At 39.8% G+C, this 24,387-nt stretch overlaps 1 protein-coding gene across 1 annotated transcript; it reads left to right on the top strand.

Annotated features, from left to right (window-relative positions):
• The first annotated feature begins 18,337 nt into the window (after positions 1 to 18,337).
• On the top strand, positions 18,338 to 23,564 carry LOC132379951 (uncharacterized). Its single transcript, XM_059948346.1, has 4 exons — positions 18,338 to 18,508; positions 19,974 to 20,071; positions 20,613 to 20,783; positions 21,377 to 23,564. Exons 1-4 carry the CDS (start codon positions 18,421 to 18,423, stop codon positions 21,842 to 21,844), a joined length of 825 nt encoding a protein of 274 aa, XP_059804329.1. The 5' UTR covers positions 18,338 to 18,420; the 3' UTR covers positions 21,845 to 23,564.
• Positions 23,565 to 24,387: the final 823 nt, after the last annotated feature.

The following is a 24,387-nucleotide window of genomic DNA, read 5'->3' as shown; positions in this document are numbered from 1 at the left end:
TTCTAGATGGTGAGAGTCCTGAAAGATGGATGCCACCTTTGTGAAGCACCACCTTTTGAAGATGTCCATGATGGTGGGAGGCTTATGCCATGATGGAGCTGGCTGAGTTTACAACCCTCTGCAGCCCCTTTTCATCCTGCACATTTGGAGCCTCCACACCAGGTGGCAATGCAACCAGTCAGAATGCTTTCCCCAGTACATATGTAGAAATTTGCTACAGGCTTTGGTGACATAATAAATCTCCTCAAACTCTGCAGCCTTCTTCATGATTGTATCAATGCGTTGGGCCCAGTATAGATCATCTCAGATGGTGATGTTCAGGAACTGGAAGTTGCTCACCATTTTCATTCTGACACTGAAGACTGATATAGAAACATTGAAACATAGAAAACCTACAGCACAATACAGGCCCTTCAGCCCACAAAGTTGTGCCAAACATGCCCCTACCTTAGAAATTACTAGGGTTACCCATGGCCCTCTATTTTTCTAAGCTCCATTTACCTATCCAAAAGTCTTTTAAAAGATCTCCAGCATCCACCTCCACCACCGTTGCTGGCAGCCCATTCCACGCACTCACCACTCTCTGCGTAAAAAAATTACCCCTGACATTTCCTCTGTACTATTCCCCAGCACTTTAAACCTATGTCCTCGTGTGGCAACCATTTCTGCCATGGGAAAAAGCCTCTGACTATCCACACAATCAATCCCTCTCATCATCTTATACACCTCTATCAGGTCACCTCTCATCCTCATCGCTCCAAGGAGAAAAGGCTGAGTTCACTCAACTTGTTTTCATAAGGCATGCTCCCCAATCCAGGCAACATCCTTGTAAACCTCCTCTCCCTTTCAATGGTTTCCACATCCTTCCTGTAGTGAGACAACCAGAACTGAGCATAGTACTCCAAGTGGGGTCTGACCAGGGTCCTATAGATAGATAGATAGATAGATACTTTATTCATTCCCAAGGGGAAATTCAAACATTTTTCAAATGTTTTGGATGTTTCAAATATAGCTGCAACATTACCTCTCGGCTCCTAAATTCAATTCCACGTTGATGAAAGCCAATACACCATACGTCTTCTAAACCACAGAGTGAACCTGTGCAGCTGCTTTGAACGTCCTATGGACTCGGACCCAAAGATCCCTCTGATCCTCCACACTGCCAAGAGTCTTACCATTAAAAATATATTCTGCTGTCATATTTGACCTACCAAAATGAACAACTTCACACTTATTTATGTTGAACTCCATCTGCCACTTCTCAAACCAGTTTTGCATTCTATCAATGTCCTGTTGTAACCTCTGAAAACCCTCCACACTAACCACAACACCCCCCACCTTTGTTTCATCAGCAAATTTACTAATCCATCCCTCCACTTCCTAATCCAGGTGATTTATAAAAATCACGAAGAGTAAAAGTCCCAGAACAGATCCTTGAGGCACACCACTGGTCACCAACCTCATGCAGAATATGACCCACCTACAACCACTCTTTGCCTTCTGTGGGCAAGCCAGTTCTGGATCAACAAAGTAATGTCCCCTTGGATCCCATGCCTCCATACTTTCCCAATAAGTCTTGCATGGGGTACCTTATCAAAATGCCTTGCTGAAATCTCTATACACCTCAACTACTGCTCTTCCTTCATCAATGCATTTAGTCACATCCTCAAAAAAATTCAATCAGGCTCATGAGGCACGATCTGCTCTTGACAAAGCCATGCTGACTATTCCTAATCATATTATACCTCTCCAAATGCTCATAAATCCTGCCTATCAGGATCTTCTGCATCAACATATCAACCACTGAAGTAAGACTCACTGGTCTATAACTTCCTGGGTTATCTCTACTCCCTTTCTTGAATAAGGGAACAACCGACACAACCCTAGAATCCTCAGGAACCTCTCCCGTCCCCATTGATGATGCAGAGGTCATCGCCAGAGGCTCAGCAATCTCCTCCCTTGCCTCGCACAGTAGACTGGTATATAACTCATCCGGTCCCAGCGACTTACGCAACTTAATACTTTCCAAAAGTTCCAGCACATCCTCTTTCTTAATATCTACATGCTCAAGCTTTTCCGTCCACTACAAGTCATCACTACAATCACCAAGATCCTTTTCCATAGTGAATACTGAAGTGAATATTCATTAAGTACCTTTGTTTCCAGATACACGTTCCCACTGTCACACTTGATAGGTCCTATTTTTTCATGTCTTATCCTCTTGCTCTTCACATACTTGCAGAATGCTTTGGGGTTTTCCTTAATTCCGCCCACTAAGACCTTCTCATGGCCCCTTCTGGCTCTCCTAATTTCCTTCTTAAGCTCCTTCCTGTTAGCCTTATAATCTTCTAGATCTCTAACATTACCTAGCTCTCTAAACGTTTTGTAAGTTCTTCTTGACTGTATTTATTACAGCCTTTGTACACTATGGTTCCTGTACCCTACCATAATTTCCCTGACTCATCAGAATGTAACTATGCTGAACTCTACACAAATATCCCCTGAATATTTGCCATATTTCTTCCGTACTTTTCCCTGAGAACATCTGTTCCCATTTTAAGCCTCCAATTTCCTGCCTGATAGCCTCATAATCCCCCTTTCTCCAATTAAACACTTTTCTAACTTGTCTGTTCCTATCTCTGGCCAATGCTATTGTAAAGAAGATAGAATTATGATCACTATCTCCAAAATGCGCTCCCACTGAGAGATCTGACACCTGACCAGGTTCATTTCCCAATACCAGATCAAGTACAGTCTCTCCTCTTGTAGGCTTATCTACATATTGTGTCAGGAAACCTTCCTGAACACACCTAACAAACTCTACCCCATCTCAACCCCTTGCTCTAGGGAGATGCCAATTAATACTCGGGAAATTAAAATCTCCCATCATGACAACTCTGTTATTATTACACCTTTCCAGGATCTGTTTCCCTTTCTGCTCCTCGATATCCCTGTTACTATTGGGCGGCCTATAAAAAACACCCACTAAAGTTACTGACCCCTTCCTGTTCCTAATATGTGTTCTCCTAACTTCCCCTAACTGAAGTCCACAATAAATTTCCTGGTCTTTCTGACATTAACATAGAAACATAGACAACCTACAGCACAATACAGGCTGTTTGGCCCACAATGCTGTGCCGAACGTGTATTTATTTTAGAAATCACCTAGGGCAATCCATCACACTCTATTTTTCTAAGCTTCATGTACCCATCCAGGGGTCTCTTAAAAGACCCCATTGTATCCACCTCCGCCACAATTGCCAGCAGCATGTTCCACACACTCACACTCTGTGCATAAAAACCCTGCCCTAGACATCCCCATCCAAGCACCTCAAAACTGTGCCATTTCAGCTGGGAAAAAGCTTCTGACTATTCACACGATCGATACCTCACATCATCTTATGCACCTCTATAAGAGCAGTGGTCCCAACATTGACCCCTGTGGAACTCCACTAGTAACCATCAGCCAGCCAGAATATGATTCCTTTATTCCCACTCTTTGTTTCCTGCTGACCAGACAATGGTTTACCCATGCTAGTAACTCCCCTGTAATTCCATGGGCTCTTATCTTGGTAAGGAGCCTCATGTGTGGTACCTTGTCAAAAGCATTCTGAAAATCCAAGTTCATCATGTCTCCTTTGTCCACTCTGCATGTAATCTCCTCAAAAAATTGCAGTAGGTTAGTCAGGCAGGATTTTCCTTTCAGGAAACCATGCTGGCTTTGGCCTATCTTGTCATGTGCCTCCAGGTATTCCGTAATCTCATCCCTAACTATCGATTCCAACAGCTTCCCAACCGCTGATGTCAGGCTAACAGGTCTATAGTTTCCTTTCTGCTGCCTCCCTCCCTTCTTAAATAGCAGAGTAACATTTGTAATTTTCCAGTCATCCAGTACAATGCAAGAATCTATCGATTCTTGAGAGATCATTGTTAATGCCTCTGTAATCTCTCCAGCTTCTTCTTTCAGAATCTGAGGGTGCATTCTGTCAGGTCCAGGAGATTTATCCAACCTCAGACCATTAAGATCCCTGAGCATCTTCTCAGTCGTAATTTACACTGCACAAACTTCACTTCCCTGATATTCTTGAATGTCCGGTAGACTGCAGACGTCTTCCACTGTGAAGACTGATGCAAAATACACATTCAGTTCCTCTGACATCTCTGCATCTCTCATGACAATATCTCCAGCATCATTTTGTATTGGTCCTATATTTACCCTCATCTCTCTTTTACCCATTATATACTTAAAAAGCATTTGGTATCTTCTTTGATATTAGTTGCCAGCTTCCTCTCATAATTCATCTTTTCCTTCTGAATGACCACTCTTAGTTTCCTCCTGCAAGATTTTAAAAGCTCTTTGATTCTTTATCTTCCCACCAGCTCTAGCCTCCTTGTATGCCCTCTCTTTTGCTTTTACTTTGGCTCTGACTTCACTTGTCAACCACAGTAGTGTCCTTCTTCCCTTTGAAAATTTCTTCTTGTTTGGAATATATCTGTCTTATACTTACCTCATTTTTCACAGAAACTCCAGCCATTGCTGCTCTACTACCTTTCCTCCAAATGTCCCTTTCCAGTCAACCTTGGCCTGTTCTTCTTTCATGCCATTGTAATTTTCTTTATTCCACTGACATACCGACACATAGGATTTTATTTCTTTCCCTCTCAAATTTCAATGTGAAGTCGATCATAATTCCTAAGGGTTCCTTAAATTTAACCTTAAGCTCTCTTATCACCTCTGGATCATTGCACAACACCCAATCCAGCACAGCCGATCCCCTAGTGGGCTCAACAACAAACTGATCTAAAAAAGCCATCCCTTAGAGATTCGATAAATTCTCTCTCGAGGTCCAGTACTGACCTGATTTTTCCCAATCCACCTTAATGTCTAAATCCCCAACGATTATCATGACATTGCCTTTCTGACAAACCTTTTCTATCTCCTGCTGTAATTTGTAATCCACATCCTGGCTGCTGTTTGAAGGCCTGTATACAACTACCATTAGGGTCCTTTTATCCTTGCCATTTCTTAACTCAACCTATCGAGACTCTACACCATCCAATCCCATTTCATCACTTTCTAATAATTTAATATTATTTCTTATACACTGAACCATACCACCCCTTCTGTCCATTCACCTATCTTTCCAATACATTGTATATCCTTGGATGTTCAGCTCCCAATGGCAGCCATCCTTTAACCAAGTTTCAGAGGTGGCCACAACGTCATACTTGCCAATTTGTAGCTGAATTTCAAGATCGTACATTTTATTCCTTATGCTGTGTGCATTCAAATACAACACTCTCTCTCCAGTATTTGTTGCTTTCTGTCATAACTGCACTATGCCTCTATTGTCCTGTAACTCATGCCACTGGCTTTGATTAATCCTCATCTCCTGACTGTTCTTTCTCTAATCTCTTTTGCACTTTATCTTTGATTTATTTCTGTTTTCCCCTTCCTCAGCCCTATCACTTTAGTTCCCACCCCCCTGTCAAATTAATTTAAGCCCCCCCAACAGCACTAATGAATGTGCCCGCTAGGGTATTGGACCCCTTTGGGTTCAGGTGTAACCCGTCCTTTTTGTATAGGTCGTACATCCCCCAGAAGTGGCCCCAATTATCCAGGAATCTGAATCCCTGCCTCCTCACCAGTCTCTCAGCCACACATTAATACGCCTGATTGTGTTACTTTTGTACTCGCTAGCACGTGGCACAGGCAGTAATCCTGAGAATAATACCCTAAGGTCCTGCTTTTCCCTGAATTCTCTCTTCAGGGTTGGGTGCCAGTCTTGTTGGATTTTTCTCAACCATTCACATCTGAAAAGTGCTTGCTCTCCACTTTTCAATACATAAATTTCTAACTGGACTGTTTGGCCTCCATATGTCACATTCACCTTCAGTTTGTCTTTGGGAGATACTGTACAGCCTGTGTAGGGATTTAGCATCACTGACGTCTTCTCTAAGGTATCTTAGAGAACAGTCTGTTGTAGTCAGCCTCTGAAATTATGGACAAAGCTGACTCTGATCCAGATCTATTTTCAGTTTTACACTAGATACATCTATTGTGATCCATTTGATTTTGTGAGCTGCTTCAGTAATACTATGCAGTTCTAGGCATCATCGGTGGGCAAAGTATCGGAAAGAATTCTTAGAGATTGGATTTACAAGCATTTGGAGAAGCATCATCTGGTTAGAGATGGTTAGCATGGCTTTGTGATGGACAGATAATACCTCATAAATCTGATTGAATTCATTAAGGAGGTGCAAAGCAAATTGACGAAGGAACATCAGTCGATGTGGTGTGTATATGGATTTTCTACCGTCACTCCAGACATCCCTCTGTTCTTCACATACATGGAAAATGCTTTGACAATTTTCTTAATCCTAATCATTAAGGCCTTCTCACATTATCTTCGAGCTCTTCTAAAGTCCATTCTTGAGCTCCTTCCTGACAAAATTCAAAAATTGTTTCCCTGATAAAAGGGTCAAGAATAAAAAAAGACTACCTGCACTTAGCAGAGAATAAGGTAGCATTTTCAGTGGTTCAGTCTTGGCACCGAGATCCCAAAGGTGCTAACATCCCAGTGGCCACACATTTTAATTCCACGTCCCATTCCCATTCTGATATGTCTATCCATGGCCTCCTCTACTGTCAAAATGAATCCAAACTCAGGTTGGAGGAACAACATCTTATATACCGGCTGGGTAGCCTCCAACCTGATGGCATGAACATTGACTTCTCTAACTTCCGTTAATACCCCTCCTCCCAGTCTTACCCCATCCCTGACATATTTAGTTGTTTGTTTTTTTTTCTCTCTCTCTCTCTGCCCATCACTCTGCCTGTTCTCCATCTCCCTCTGGTGCTTCCACCCCCCCACCCTTCTTTCTCCTGAGGCCTCCCGTCCCATGATCCTTTCCCTTCTCTAGCTCTGTATCACTTTTGCTAATCACCTTTCCAGCTCTTAGCTTCATCCCACCCCCTCCAGTCTTCTCCTATCATTTCGCATTTCCCCATCCCCCCACTACTTTCAAATCTCTTACTATCTTTCCTTTCAGTTAGTTCTGATGAAGGGCCTTGGCCCGAAACATCGACAGTACTTCTCCCTATAGATGCTGCCTGGCCTGCTGCTTTCTACCAGCATTTTGTGTGTGTTGTAATAACTTTCGATCCCGGAATTGACAATAATTAACCAGGGTTGGACTGTCACCCAGCAGAGGCGATACTTGACCATTCCCTAATTCTAGACAAGAAATATATCAAAACCCAAACTTTGGGAAGAAACCAATTATTTGCCCTTTCCAGCTAATGAGGGCACTTTTGAATTGTTCAGGCACAGTTACACAAATACCACAATTACAAGAATCAGGTCGCATGAAGAAAATTGATCACTCAGTTAAAGTCTTCCAATGTTATTCCACTTGTGGGTTGTCGTTTGTTCCAAATACACAAAATCTGTAAACTATAATTTCTTCTACTTTAAAACAGTCCAGAGTTGGCTGTAACTTGGAGAAAAATTGAATCTAGAGAGAGACATTTCTTTTTTGCCTCAGTGGCCACTTTATTAGGTACTATCTGTAAACCACTCCATCTAGCGCCGACAAGCATTCCACGGTCAAAGTAACAGATCATATTTCTTTCCCATTCTGATGTTTGGTCTGAACAGCAACTGACCCTCTTGACCAGATCTGCCTGCTTTTGTACATTGAGTTGCTGCCCTGTGACCGGGTGATCTGCATTGACGAGGTGGCACACAGGTGTACCTATCACATGCTCTGTTACTGTACTCTCTTCAGAAACATTCCAAAAACGGTACTGCTGCAGTGAGCAATAGAATCTTGTGTGAACTGAAGGGAATGCAGAAAGGATATCATGGATGAGGATAGGATAGTGTAAAAATAGGTGCTGGATATGTAGTAAAGACTTGGTGAGTCAAGCAGCCTGCTAGACTGTGCTGTATCTCAATTGCTCTTGAATTTTTCTTGTGGCTTCTAGCTTACTGGTGAGGGAAGAAGGTTGTTTGTTAACCTTTGTTATTCATAGTTTTTTCCCATAAATTCTACTGGATTTTTTTATGTGCTCTACTTTCAACATCTTATTGTAGACATAGTCATAGAACTACTTTCTTTGTATGTTAGTGGTGAGCACAGTTAAACAAAGAAATGCTGAAAGATGTAATTTTCCTATCAGATATCTGAGGAGATAGTGTAACAAGAACAAAGCATGAACTTTTGAAAATAATAGTATGAAAATAGGTTGGACTACATTGACTGAAATTTGCACTCTAGTTTCCCCTAACTGTCAGAAATCTGCACTTGAGTGTATTACATCAGAACTGGATTAGAGTGTTACTGAACACCTCAGACTTGGTTTAACTTTGGGAATTCAGCATTCTAGAAATGAACTATTTAATTTTAAAATTTAAAACAACTGTCTAATGATTGTATTTAAGATGGCTGGAGTTGTGGAGGAACTCAGTGAGCCAGGCAGCATCCGTGGAGAGAAATAGATAGTTGACATTTTGGGATGAAATTCCAACCTCTACCGTCTCTTGTATCTTCACAGATGGAGTTATGTTTGTTTTCCTCTTTTGTTTTCTGTTTAGTTCAAGCTGCTGATCTCCGTCTTCTCTTTGCAAATGATGAACTGCAAGATAATAAAACGTTCTCTGATTACAAACTCAAGGATAAATCCACAATAATGATGGTGCTGTGTCTGCCTGGAGGAGAGAGATAATGCCAAGAATGCGTAGAATGCTGGAGCCAACACCAGATCTGCCACTCTTCCAGCAATGCGAATATTTACCTTGATGCTACAATGGCAGAATGAAAATCCAATAACAGGCTTCATATCTTTACCAGCATTTTCTTTTAAAAATACTTTAAATTAACTCTGTTTGTACATTATGCCCAGGTTAATTACAAGATGTGTGTAATCCATCAATTTTATTTAGTTTCCTTATTCGAAAACTGTACAAGATCTGGCTTTTTCAGTCTATGGTCTATTGGTGCAACATGGTACTGTAGTGGTTAGCACAATGCTTTACAGTACAGGACTCCCAGGTTCAATTCCTGCTGCTGCCTCTTTCTTTCTTTTTAAATCTTTTTATTAGTTTTAAACAAACATAAATGAAACATGAATACAAAATGTTTGAGAGTACATAATTAATAGTTTAAATAGACATTCAGATGTATAATAATAAAAATATATAACCTCTCAAACTCAGAACATTAATGAACAAAGAAATAAAAAGAGAAAAAAAAAGAAACAAAAACCAAAAAAAACACAACCCAACATGGGCCATTGAATAATATTAAGTACATATACAGTAGTGCCAATAACTCCAAACCTCCATCCAAATAATTAAGGATAATATAAGTAAGGTTTAGGAAAAGACAATTCAACTCATGTGAAAATGTTGAATAAAATGTCTCCAAGTTTCTTCAAACTTAATTGAAGGATCAAAAACCACACTTCGAATTTTTTCTAAACTCAAACAAGAAATAGTTTGAGAAAACCACTGAAATACAGTTGGAGGATTAATTTATTTCCAATTCAATAAAATAGATCTTCTAGCCATAAATGTAACAAATGCAATCATTCATTGAGATGAAGCGGATAAACGATTATTATCCGTCATTGGTAAACCGAAAATTGCAGTAAGAGGATGCGGTCGGAAATTAATATTTAAAACTCTTGAAATAATACTGAAAATATCTTTCCAATAATTTTGTAAACAAGGACAAGACCAGAACATATGAGTCAATGAAGCAACATCAGAATGACATCTATCACAGGTTGAATTAAGATGAGAATAAAATCGAGCCAGTTTATCCTTAGACATATGAGCTCTATGTACAACCTTAAATTGTAGTAGGGCATGTTTAGCACAAATAGAGGACGAATTTACCAATAACAAAATTTTTTCCCATTGCTCAGTAGATATAGGACAATGCAACTCTTCTTGCCATTCCTTCTTAATTTTTTCTGATACATCTAACTGTAAATTCATAATCATCTTATAAATGATGGCTACTAAACCCTTTTGATAAGGATTAAGGGCTAAAATTCTATCTGTAATGTCCAATGGACATTCTTTCGAAAAAGACTGTAATTCATTATACAAAAAATTTCTAACTTGAAAATATCTAAAAAAACATGGGTTTTCGGTAAATTATATTTATTAGATTGCTGTTCGAAGGACATAATGTTATCATCCAGAAACAGATCACAAAAACATGTTATACCTTTTGTTTTCCATAAAAAAAAGCTTGATCCATAGATGAAGGCCGAAAAAAATAATTAGATATTATAGGACATGATAAAATAAATTTATTCAAACGAAAAAAAATTACGAAATTGAAACCTAATTCGTAATGTATATCTGACTATAGGATTAGTTATCTGTTTATTCAATTTGAATAAAGAGAAAGGAAGTGAAGATCCTAAGATTGAAATCAGTGAAAAATCTTGCACAGATTTACATTCCAAATTTACCCATTGTGGGCAAGTAGCTATAGTCCATTCTTGTGTCCAGAATATTAAATACCATATATTAACTGCCCAATAGTAAAATCTTAAGTTTGATAAAGCCAAGCCGCCCTCCTTCTTAGGCTTCTGTAAATATTTTTTTACCCAATCTAGGATTTTTGTTCTGCCACAAGTAAGAAGATATTTTAGAGTCAATAGTATCAAAAAAAGCTTTAGGAATAAAAATTGGTAATGCTTGAATTGCCGCTGTCTCTAAGAATTTTTTACATTCTCCCCATGATCGCATGGGTTTCCTCCCACCTATCAAAGATGTACATGTTGGTAGGTTAATTGGTCATTGTAAATTGACCTGTGATTAAACTCAGACTAAGTCTGGGGATTGCTGGGCAGAGTGGTTTGAAGGGTCTATTCTGTGCTGCAGCTCAATAAATAAATACATAAATGGTATTTGCTTTCCTGGGAAAATCTACATAAAGTAGAAAACATAAATTTATGTTATTGCAAGAAAATTCCTGATGATGTTCCAGCTGTTGTTCTGTTGTTTTGAAAGTAAATGTATCTTTGTAACGCTTTCCATTATTGAAAAGGATAGCTTTAAGTTTACATAACATGCCTTTGCAAATTGATCTCATGCTTTTATCTCATTGCTAATAAATATGCCTAAAATGCCTAAAACTGTTTCTCGATATATCCTTCCAAAATTATTATAGATAATAGTTAATTGGACATCAGCTAGTGAAATTAATGGATTTAGGTGTTGAATAATATGATATAAATCATTAAAGATTTATTTCAGGTTCAATGTACATTAATCAACATAAGCCAGTGGCAACAGAAAACACAGTCATTTCACCTTCTAAAAGTGCAAATCATTTCACTGTAATTTTCAGGAAATGAATTTGATCAAATCTAATAGACAAACAGATAAATTCATTAATAGATAAATAATTAACTATGTATTATAGTGAAAGGTTGAAAGGTTTATTATAGTGAGAGGTTGAAAGGGATAAATCAGTCATGGTTGAATGGTGGAGTAGACTTGATGGGCTGAATGGCCTGATTCTGCTCCTATGTCTCATGGTTTTATGGTTTTTTAATACCTACAACATATGTGCAATTAATTTTCTTTTCAATTAGGTGTAAGGTTACTTAGTACAACATGTTAATATCTAGAAAAGTTTATTTTAAATTGTTAAGTTGTTCTGTGCTTCAAGCTTCAATCACCACAGTACTTCAGTCGTTAATGACTTTCCTTCCTTCCGATGTTCACGTCAACTTCATGAACTAAAATGGTGAAGGCGTCCTTGGATAAAAGACCATTGGTTTGAAAGATTGACAATCCAGCTCTCGTGGTTACCAATGCTGGAGTGGAGTAGGTAACTGTGGGGTAACTGGCTCATGAGGAGACCAGACCCAGTATCTAATACATTGCTGCAGATGTTCTGCTTCTCCAAGTTTGTCTTTAACATATCCACTTTTCTTTTAGTCTATTCCCAACCTTCCACAGCGAGGCTGGCTCTACAATGTTAGCATGAGCCAGGATTGTGTGGATTAGCAGCCTGTCTGATGTAACTGGCTAGCAACATTCACAGTATAGATTGACAGCCAACGAGTTACCATTCCAGGCATACTATCAACCAAAGCTGACACTCAAATTCAATGTTTGTGTTATAGAATCATAGAGCACTACAATATCTCAGTTCTTCTAGTATGTGCCAACCTGTTTTTCTGTGTGCACAGTACTGGGTCTGCGATTGGATCCCTGCTCCAGTGCCCTGACAGTTTTTATCATAAACCAGGGAACATCCATTCAGCTGAGATGTCTGCTTATGCATGAATGCAGCTAGAGAGACAGAGTCCTCAGGGGAATTAACGTTCAGTTTGGGTGTATGGAGTGTTGGTGTGAAGTTCCAGGTATTTGCAATTTATATGTATTTCAAAGGAAACACCGTAGATACATTGTAACTGTAGAATGGCCCTGTTGTGTAGTATTGGGCCAGGCAGGCAACTTCTTCCAAGAGTGTCTCAAGTATGATGGCTGCTTGTCTGGCTGAATAAAGGCTTCTATGTGCACTGATTCAGTGTCTCTCTGGTGACATTGATCACAGTCACAAAAGGCCCAATCAGGTGGGAAACATCATTCACCAAAATCTTGCTTTAAAACAAAAACTCATAAAAGACACCTCACCTTATTATAAATACAAGCTTGATCCACTTTTAGAGTCAGGGTCTTACAAATTATATCACAGCCAATCCATTATTACAGATAGGATAATAACTGTCTGGATATGATATTACAGGATAGAACAACTAACTTAATAGATACAGCCATTCCAAACACATATAACATACAGCAATCAAACACTTATTGACTTCTGGTCAAGATGGCGCCTGTGTACAACACTCCTTCAGTCAACATCTTCCAGACAGATCATGAATCCATATATTTCACTTCTTTCATGTCTCTTGATTTTGCTTTTCACCTTGCATGTGATTCTGGAGCTGTTGTAGCCTGCGATTTACTGTTTGGAAATTGTTTTTGTGTTCCAGCACTCTGCAGTCTCTGAGAAGATTCTGAGAGGCAGAGGCAGTGTGCACAAACCTCGTGGTGGGCAGGCTGCACGCCAGTGTTTGACTCAACCTTGCTAATTAATGCTTCTATTGTCCACCTACTGAAGTGACGAGGGAGATTGAAACATCGAGTTGAATCCAGAAGCTTGGGCGTTTAAACACTCTACTGTCTCCGAGATGATTCTGGGAGACAGAAACAGTGTGTGCAAACTTCTTGACGAGAAGGCTATGGGCTGGGATGCAAGCTTTGTTCGACTCCATTTCACCGATTAAAGCTTCCATTGTTCACCAATTAAACTGACGAGGGAGATTCAAGAACAAGGTGAGTGCGGGGAGGGTGAGTGCTGGCACCTATCTTTTGATTGCTCTGCCGCCTAGAGGGAAAGGTCTACCGTTGGGCCCAGAGAATGTTGGTCAGGTTTTCTGTGGACTTGAATTATAGACTTTTTTTTCAATCATGGTTTTTATATTCTGTGTTTTTCACCCGATCTTTCTTGTTTTTTGTTTGTGTGGGGGAGGGGTTTTGGGGTCGATGTGCCAGTTCTATTTTTTTCATTAATAGTAATGAATAGTAATGAATGCCTCAGTAGTAATATCTACAATTGGTATTATCACAAAGTCGTTTCACAAAAGCATTAAACAATTAGGCCTACACACCAATATCTAAGTGAACCTTCAGACAGCCACAATACTAAGCACCACTGAGTGTGCTTGGTGATACCCATACCTCAGGATCTACCCCAGCTTGAGCTGTGAAAAAAATACAGCAATAATAATAATATAGGGTTTAATTATTGTTGTTATTCATTAATTATTATAATAATAGTTATTAATAATACTTTTGCCAGGCACTGAACAACTGTGCTAATCAATTGGTTGGAGTGTTTATGGACATCTTTAACTTACATTTTGGAAGTCTGAAGTACCTAAATGCTTCAAGCAGGCTTCAACCATACCAGTGCCCAAGAAGAGTGTGGAAACCTGCCTCAATAATTATCATCCAATTGACTCACATACACTAGGATGAATTGCTTTAGAGAAGTTGATCATGAAACATATCAACTCCTACCTCAGAAGTAACTTGAATGTATTTTAACTTGCCTACCGGCACAACAGTCAATATCGTTAGCCATTTCATTGACTTTTCACTCAGCTCTGGAACACCTGTACAATGAAGCTGCATACATCTGGATACTCTTCATTGATTACAACTCAGATCAACACTATCATTCCCTCAAAACATCACAAAGCTCCAAGCTGTGAGCCTCGGTACCTCCCTGTACAACTGGATTGTCACGTTCCTCACTGGCAGACCACAATCAGTTCAGATTAGCAACAACATGTCCTCCACAATCTCCATCAAGACAGGTGCATCACAAGACAGTGTGCTTAGCTCCCTCCCCCTCCCCCCATGCTCTACTCACTTTATACTTAGAATTGTGTGTCTAAATACAGCTTCAATGCCGTGTTTAAGTTTGCTGATGAATCTTCTGTTGCTGGCCAAATCAAAGATTGTGATGAATAGCATATGTGGAGGGAGATTGAAAACTTAGTTGACTGGTGGTCACAACAACAGCCTCACACTCATCATCAGCAAAACCAAAGAGCAACTCCAGGAATAAGGAGCCAGAGGTCCATGAGTCAGTCCTCGTTAGGGGATCGGAGGTGGAGAGGTTCAGTCGCCTTGAAATCTTTGGCGTTAACATATCAGAGGCTGCTGGGGCCAGCACACAAGTACTATCACAAAGAATGCACAACAGCATCCCTGCTTTCTTAGAAATTTGTATAGATTTGACATGTCACCCACAACTTTGACAAACTTCTATAGATGCATAATGGAGAGTTTCCTCACTGGTTGCATCATGACCTGGTATGGAAACACTAATGCCCAGGAATAGAAAAGTGCAGCCCTCCTCAGCACTAAGTATATTTACATGGAGCACTGCCGCAAGAAAGCAGCATCCATCACCAAAGACCCCCAACATCCAGACCATGCTCCCTTCTCACTATTAATATCAAGATGGAGATACAGAAGCCTCTGGTCCACCAGGTTCAGGAACCCTAGAACCATCAGGCTCTTGAAATGGAGTGGATAAATTCCTTCATCAGATCTCTGAAATCACTTAATGAACTACAGACTCACTTTCAAGGACTCCGTACAACTCAGTTTTATTTGCACAGTTTGCCTTCTTTTAGCACATTTATTGTTTGTCAATCTTTATGTATGGATTTCAGTGAAATTCCATTGTATTTCATATTTTCTTTTGAATGCCTGCAAGAAAATGTACCTCCAAGTAGGAGATGGTAACAAACATGTGCTTTGATAATAAGTGTACTTTGAACTTTGAATCTAAGTAGCAAAGGGGGTGTGATTTGGTGGCCTCACTGAAATTTCTCCCTCAATTAATTTTAAATGAAGCAAAGGAGTTTGTTAATGAATAATAAAGGGTGTGGCCCGAAACACCGATTGCTTAATCATTTCTATATATGCTGCCAGACCTGCTGAGTTCCTGTAGCATTTTGTCTGTAACGCATAAAAATGATGAGAGGTGCATAAGATATTAATATTCTGAACTAGATGGGAATATTATATTTACTTTTAACAGAGAAGTCTAAATTACAGGACATCAGTAATTAAAATTGAGGTAATGCAGTGAAAGATTAGTAAAGCACTGTGGAAACTCAGGCAAACATGAGGAAATCTACAGATGCTGGAAATTCAAGCAACACACACAAAATGCTGGTGGAACACAGCAGGCCAGACAGCATCTATAAGGAGAAGCACTGTTGACGTTTCGGGCCGAGACTCTTCGCCAGGACTAGTCCTCTGGACACGGACCCCAAGATCTTTCTGATACCCCACACTACCAAGAGTCTTACCATTAATATCATATTCTGCCTTCAAATTTGACCTTCCAAAATGAACAACCTCACACTTATCTGGGTTGAATTCCATCTGCCACTTCTCTGCTCAGTTCGGCATCCTATCGAAGTCCTGGTGTAATCACTGACACCCCTCCAGACTATCCACAACAGGCCTAACTCTTGTGTCATCTGCAAACTTACTAACCCGCCCTTCTACTTTTTCATCCAGGTCATTTATAAAAATCACAAAGAGAAAGGGTCCCAGAACAGATCCCTGTAGAACACCACTGGTCACCAACCTCCATGCAGAAATCAAATAATCTACAACCCACCCTTCACCTTCTGTGGGTAAGCTGGTTCTGGATCCACAAAGCAATGTCCCCTTGGATCCCCTGCCTCCTGACTTTCTGAACCGAGAAATTTGAACTCAGTTAATTGTAAACAGACTTCTGTTTGTTATAATGAGCAATGAGAGAAATTAAATGCTTATAAAGGAATTTTTATAACAATATGAATCTGAACATAATAATTATCCTGTCACTATCACAATGCTTTTTGCAGGTGAGACCCTTCCTTGTACAAGTTGGCAGCTGTAATTCTCACATAAACACTATACTTCAAATGTATATCACTGACTTTATGGTGCCAAAAGTATTTGTTTTCTTAACAATTTAGAAGGAAGTTATTTGTCTCATTGAGTCTATGGCAGCTATCAGAGAAAACCCATTGATATACATTTCCCCATATATGACATACTTTCTCTCACATGCTCATTAACTCCACTCCAATTCTCTTACCTTTCACATAATGTTGGATAATTTACAGTAACTAATGAACCCCTTCACCAACATGTCTTTGCAGTGTAGGGTGAAACTGGAATACCTTTGGAAAACTTTTCTGCAGGGTGAAAATAGCATAGGAGTTGTACTTGGCAGCATCTGAAATGTGGAAATGAATTCAGAAAGGGTGTGTCTTACTTTCAGCTGTTTTTATTTTTGCTGTAGATATCAGCATCTGCAGTCTCTTGAGTCTCCACTTTACTACCAATCTGATTGGAGCTGATAATGGGCCAGTATTCACTGCAGCAAAAATAAAGAAACAGGTCTGTCTTTTTTGGTCTTGGGGCACCATCTATTACAAAATCTCATGCAGTTGACAGTTGCCCGTTGCTATTGAGCAAAACATTGGCTGCCTATTGAAATCTGTGATTGTGATAGCAGGACAGAGCTGACTAGTCGGTACTCTATCTGTTGAAGCCCTCTTATAATGCTCCAAGAGCACCAATAGATTTACCAATTTCAGCTTCATCGAACAGTTAACAGGAAAAAGAAAAGAAAGTAAAAGGACCCATTACAGTTAAACCAGTTCAACATGCAGATAAACATTGGAGCTCATTCTGGAGTGGTCAGGGGTGTATCTCTTCGCTGAATTCTCTTTCCCAGCTGCAGGTAGAACTTCCATTCTTGGAATCCTGCGCCTCTGGAAGTGCTTCTTGTCATTGGGTCTCCCCTTGGGATTGGATCCTCCGGATGTCTCCCCTGGTGCTCTTCTCTGCGCACCTCCCACCAAAAGACCACAAACCAGACTACTGTGTTTCAGAAAACTCTTCTGCCCAGATCTCTAAAACTTTCTTTCACATCCCACAGTCCCAAGTGACTGACACAACATTCCTAAATAGAACAACATGGCTACTTATCTTTAGCCAAAGCCAAAACACTCTTTCCAGCAGAGCACACCACCTTTACATAAAACTGCTAAAGCAAAGCACCTCACTGCCTAGTAGAAATCTTATCCAGGGCATTACACAAGGCAGGAAGCTGGAGAAATACTTGGCTGAATGGCTGGAAATGTATCAACATGTCAGCAACATCAAGAGGCAGAAAAGTTCACATAGCTGGCATTCTTAATGTTGGGCATAACATTTATCTCCTCCATTAGAAACCCCTGCATGGTTACAATATTCACAATGCATGACAACAAGACCCCAAAGGGATTTGGAGGTACCTACATCCTGGTTGATTGCAATGATGCAGAAGATCATGAACAGTAACTGCCCTGGGCAGGTTGCCCTTCAGGTCCTTCACCTACTCAACATTGTCATTCCTTTAACATCACAGGGTCCTAAAGTTCCCATTGGCCCTTTTTGGGAGCACCTGTAACATCCATTGACGCACATTCCTGGTATAATTAATGTCAAGCAAAGACGTGCATGTCACCAGTGTCACCCATGGAAGCAGAACTCCTACATAAAATCATAACCCATCCCTGAACAGTGTGAAGAATTGGCTGTAAACATTATTATGTGGAAAGGAATGTGTTAATGTATTCAGAGCAGTTTCCTTTCCTGAAGGGGTGTGCCTTCCGGCAAGTAAACACGAAGTACCAAAGTGCAGTATCATGTGATTGATAGTTGTAGTTGTCTTATTCCAGGGTTGTTGGTGAAGGGACTTTCCAGAGAGGGTTCTATTACAGAAAGTTTCTGCTCCGCAGCTTAGAAGATGACAACTGTACAAGAACAGGGAGAGAAACGTTACGACCAAAATGATCACACTCTAAAATTTGTGAACAGAAAAGATGAAATCACAGGTAATTTAAATACGGTTTTTTTATTACCAGATGTATTTTGGAAGTTTGAAACAGTTGAATTCACTGCCAGATTTAAATCATATATGTAGTTTAAATCTGGAATAAACAGGGTCATGGATCAACTATGATAATTTTTGTTTCATGGTGCAATAAGATTTTGGGGTCACTGAACCTCTGGCTTTCAATATCTAAAACCTGTCTAAATACTGTCAGCAGTCATCCATATGTACAAGTGAATGTGAGAGTGAAAGTGCATGTAGTGGTAATAAAGGACAGTGTATATCGGGATCTAAATACTCTTCCTTGCACGCATGAGCAAGAGTTCTAAAGAAGCCTCACTATAAACACAAAAATTCTGTAGTCAGACCCTGGAGTTGATTGGTTGGCTCAGGTACTGACGTGGGAGAAATGGGTCACAATTCATGGCGCCCTGGACACAGACATGGGGAAAAGTGAACTGTTCCATTGGGACAGCCAATACCTGAATTGGGGTGGAGCCAGGCACTTAGCTAATCAAACAGTCCATTTAACTGTCTATATTCTCATCTCTGATACATTTTAACAATGAATGGTGGAACTGACAATTCCTTGGGAAGACCAGAATGAGGAGGCATTTGAACCGAAGAAAGCCAAATACCAAGGGCTAGGAGAGCAGTACCAGAGGCAGGGGTGAAGGGAATGATGTGTGTCTGTAGAGTTGGGGTGGAAAGATTTTGCTGGGCATTCGCTGGGCAGAACTTACTCTCTCTTTGGAATTATGGGGGCTGCAATGAAAAGAGCCATCAGGACCATCACAGAGTCTGCTGAACAAACCTCCAGGAGGCTTTGGATCAGGAGGTGTGACCGGTGGACCAGTGCCACTGGGATAGAAGCCAGGGCCTGATCAACCCTGGCTGGGTCACCTGGGTGAGAGTCTGTTATCGAAAGACCCGAAGCACACAATGACCCCAGGTAGCATCACTGTTGATGTGTCCCAGCATCAAGGAAATGATTAAAGGTGCTCAGATAGTATTTCCATGATGCCCACCGCGTTGTTCAAGACCATTGATAGTTAAATCCCTGTTTCTCCAGGACCACTGTGAAGGATATTCCAATCCTATTCAGTCAAGCCTATTTCAGGCATTTCATTCTGATTCACTCACAGCTGTCAGCCAATATGTGGATGGAAATCAATATTCTGGGAAATGGGTCTCCATTGCGAGTTTTCCTTGAGAATATTTATAGTTATTCTATACAATTGGAAGGTACTACTGAATAGAATAGGGGCATTAGTAGAAACAATATTTAAAAGACCAAATCCATTGTGGCTTTTGCTTCTCATGGCTATTTTCATATTTAGATTTCCAAGAAATATAGCAGTCTGTGGATTCAGTTATTTTTCATTTTCTGACTGGAATTTAGATGCAAATACTCGGCGACTCACCATTTCCATAAGATGAAATGACTGCATCACTTGTTATTTCAGGAGACTATGATCCAAATATTTTGCGGGCAGAAATGTCCTGCAAACACGCAGTAGATCCAAACTCACTGACTGCATGGTGTCGAAGCCTTCTGGATCGGGTAAGAAATTGAGATTTGTGAACTTAAAAGTGTCATATAACTGTAAAATTGTAAATAGATCTACACTGCTGGTTTATTTTCAATGATTTCTTTGATTTTACATTTTGTCAGGAGAATCTGTTGCAAAGATGTGAGAGAGAATGTAATAATCTTTAGTGCCTCTACCAAGGAGTACATAACAAAACTTTATCGGGTAAAAATATTGTGGGTGCGGGTGGTGTCGAGAGTGTAACTTTTAAAAAGTTTACTTTCAACCAAGTCAACCTGTTTGTGACTTCGATCCCTTCTCATTTTTCTAAGCTCAGGTAAATACAAACATAGTTAATTTAGTCTCTCTTCATGAGGAATAAACAATGTGGTGAATATTCCTTGCACTGGATTGGACATCAGTGTTCAACATTCCTGGGCTCAGACAGTGATTTGAGAGAGAGAACGTGGCAATGAAGAGTTGGGTAAATTGACAAAGTTATTTCTGCCATTCTCATTATCTAGGACAAAAGCAACTTAAACCATTCAATTTTAATAAAATTTGAAATTACAGGGTCAGTACAAATTCCACTGCCCAGCGGTGAAAGCTGATGGACAGGCATGCGGACAGGAATGGCCCTACCATGAAGTTCGCAAGCTGGCCGTACTGACCAGAGAGGAGCAGCTGCATTTTGAGGAAACAGTTGCTGTACTGGCTGCAGCTGAGTACTGTGAATACAAATCAGTAAGTCTGACAAAGTGTGTGTTTCAATGTTTGTGTCTGCACTACATTTGCTTCATAGAAAATACTTTGTTGTCAGCATATAATGAATATTTAATTGGGAGTTACCTCTTTGATTAGCATGTCCAAATTGATGCAATAGATTCACATAGACATATAGACATATGTCCATGTCTACATTCTGTGGGTAGAAACTATATAGTGTATGTGCAATTTAGAATCAGTAAATTTCAATTAAATAGCAAATTTATTTTGCTCCTATGCTCAATATTCTTATCACAATCAAATTTCTCTATTGTCTTCTAATTACCAAAAATGCATTTTTTAAAAATTGTAATCTATTCATGAGCCCAACAGTTTAGCGGGATATGAAGGAAAGGTTTAAGGCCTAACCTAGTAAGCATACAAATGCAATTTCTCAGAAAAGAAGCAGACTTCATCAGGAATTAAACAAAGTTTGATCATTTTGTGGTAAAGTTAGTCACAGAAGCCTATGACATTTGAAGCACATATATTTAGTTGCATGCATTAAAAAGGTTATCAGTGTGAAGTAATTAATTTCACCAAATGTTGTTTTGCTTATCTTTTATCCACAGTGTCCTGGATGTGAAACATTTGTTGAACGCTCAGACCTGAGTAACTTGAGTGTCCACTGCACTATCTGTACTGCAGAAAAGGGGAGTGTTTACGAGTTCTGTTGGCAGTGCCTGAAACCATGGAAGGGAAGTGGCCCACGTTCTGACCGATGTGATAACGAAGGGTGCACCAATTTGGAACTGGACACACTACGCAGTTGCCCATTAATCAACCTCTTAGATACTGTAGTGAAGAATTGCCCTTCCATTCGAGCCTGCCCAACATGTGGTAAGCTGCTCGAACACAACCAAACGGGATGTAAAAATATTATCTGTTCGAGGTGCCAAATTGAATTTTGCTTTGCCTGTCTGGAGCTGACAGAATTATGCCAGGCAAGAAAACCAGAATCATGGTTTGATCTCTGTGCTAAAGGAATTGCACCAAGGCAAACTTCAATCCCGACATGGAATCGACATAGTTCTCTATAAATATATTACATATAAAATGCACATTGCACATTGGACAATGCATATTCCACCTGTGTATTGATATCACTCAGTTTTACCTTACGATAACTCCTCAAACCTTTTGTCTGTCTTTCAATTGTTGGACTTTTTGTTTGACATTCAAATCTGAACTTTCATCCACTGTTCAAATATTGAGCCAAAAATCTTCAGCCCCAGCAGAGACATCAGATCCTTGCCACTGACTCTAAGCTTCTCCCTAACAGTGTCTAAACTGGATAATTTGCAACATTGCTGTCATGCCTGATTCGAGTTGATTTTCAGATCTCATATCTCTACGCCACCATTTCCGTCACCTACTTCCACAATTGTAACATGACACATTTCTGGCTCCACTTATAATCCATGTCTTTGTGATGTGTAAGATTCACTATTATAGTGAACACTTGATTGCAACCTTCTTCTCTCTGTAAGTTTGTACTCAATGAAGCCTCTGATGCCGATGTCCCAACTTGCACCAGCATTATTCCCATCAGCTTCATTACAATTAAGAAATTCCTTAACTTTGAAGCTTTCATCATTTTCAAATCTTTTCAATGATCTTGTCCTCTTTCTGTAATCTCCTCCTGCCTTACAACCCCCCAAGATATCTGACTTCACTTTAAAATGAGCCTCCTGAACATTGCTGACTTTCATCACTTCCTCACTGTCAGCTGACAGTCATTAAAATCTGTCTTCCATCTCATTCTTGCTATCTACCAAGCAGTAACAATGACTACACTTAACTAAATACACTTCTGGCATTATAATGACTTGCAATGACACATCTGTTCCTATAGAAATGGAAAGCATGTTTCTTCTTTATCTCGTATAGTTGGTCGCACATTAAGATCAGATTCAATGCAAATATTATGAGAAACAATGCAAAGGAAAATATTGCTTATGTTGTAACTTCTACAGCCAAAAGAATTCACTGTGAATGATTTGTTTATAATTAATGAGATTATGTTTATTCAATGGCATATGAAGTATCATTTTGATTATTTGATGTTAAATCTTTACAATATTTGTAGAACTTGCATCAACTGTGCATTTTTATGCATCACATGATTCTGCTGAACATTAGGAATTTAAAGTACTGCCAGTCTACCCCATCAGTGATTTGCTCACTGGGGGAGAAGATGAAGGAGCTGTGCATTGTGCCACTGCCTGAGTCAAAGGAGATGTCCAGTCTAACTATGAGTGACCATCTTGCTCGCTTTTCTTGTGACTGTAACACCCTTTTGGACATTGTTAATATGAAATACTGCAAGTTCGATTCACTGATTTATTGGTTGAGGGGGTGGGGAGCTGCATGGGCTCGTTCACAGCAAAGACTAGGCCTTACATCACCATGTCGCCTGTTCACTGCCACCAGGAGAGAGGCTTCGGAGCCGGTATGCTCCACCGAGGACGCAGCATCCAGGCTGGAGTCAGTGCCGTCCTCAGCGTTCACTCAGCACAAGACAAGCTCTCTTGTGGTTGACTACAGATTTCTGCGGCATTGACGGCTTGAGTTTGGGTTCTTTTATTACGTAGCTGTATCTTACTGATACCTTTATGTGCTTGCTATCTTATGTGTGCTATGGGTGCTTTGCTGTGTGTGTGGACTGTTGGAATTGTGTTTTGCACCTTGACCTCGGAGTAATGCTGCTTCGTTTGGCTGTATTCATGTCTGGTTGAATGACAATTAAACTTGAATTGAATTGAATTGAATGATTTCCATTTTGAATTTTTAATTAGTTAAATTGAGCACAGTATAATATGATTACTTTAAAAAAAACTCCTCTCTTCAGATTCACTACCCTTCCTACTTTGTTTGCTTTCTCAAGGTGGTCTATAATAAATTGATCAAAGTCCGTGTAGGAACCACAATTAATTTTCCTTTCCAGAACATTTGATTTATAGATGCAAATTAATGTTGCTTAAATTTCACTGGAGTTTATTAGTCTTTTTCCAATTAGAACCATTCGAAAATTGACACCTTTGTTACCTAATAAAACACATTTAATGTTAAGAGTATCTTTTTTGTAAATGAAGTTCAGTTATATCCAAATATTTTTTTATAAGTTATGTCCTTCCATCTCTGGTAGGTGACTGAAATGCTGAAAGGCGTTGGATTGATCTGTTCTGTAACTGGCCAGGATAGTTCTTAGATGCAGCCTGGCTCCATTTTTCTCAACTCAAATTAATTTTACTGAGGAGCTGAAATGGAGTTGAGCATTATCCAATGATTAGCATACATTGCTGCTTCTGAAGTTATAATGGAAGGAAAGTCATCGATAAGTCCATTAAAAATTATTGGGCCAAGATCAATGCCCTGTAGAAATCTGGCTCAGAACATTTGTTTGATATCTCCACTCCAGATTCCTCCCTGACCCAATGCTCCTGTTCATTGTCTCAACTCCAATCCTCTTCCCCTCACCCACAAACCTGTTTATCCTCTCCCACTCTGAACTCTTCCCTGAGCTCTATTCTCCTGTTTATTTCCACCCTGCTCCCCTCTGTCGTTCAGTTCTTATATCCTC

Source organism: Hypanus sabinus, chromosome 2 (assembly GCF_030144855.1).
Source record: "Hypanus sabinus isolate sHypSab1 chromosome 2, sHypSab1.hap1, whole genome shotgun sequence".
Lineage (NCBI taxonomy): Eukaryota > Metazoa > Chordata > Chondrichthyes > Myliobatiformes > Dasyatidae > Hypanus > Hypanus sabinus.
The sequence above is the reverse complement of the archived record's forward strand: the minus strand, read 5'-3'. Positions and strand labels throughout refer to the sequence as shown.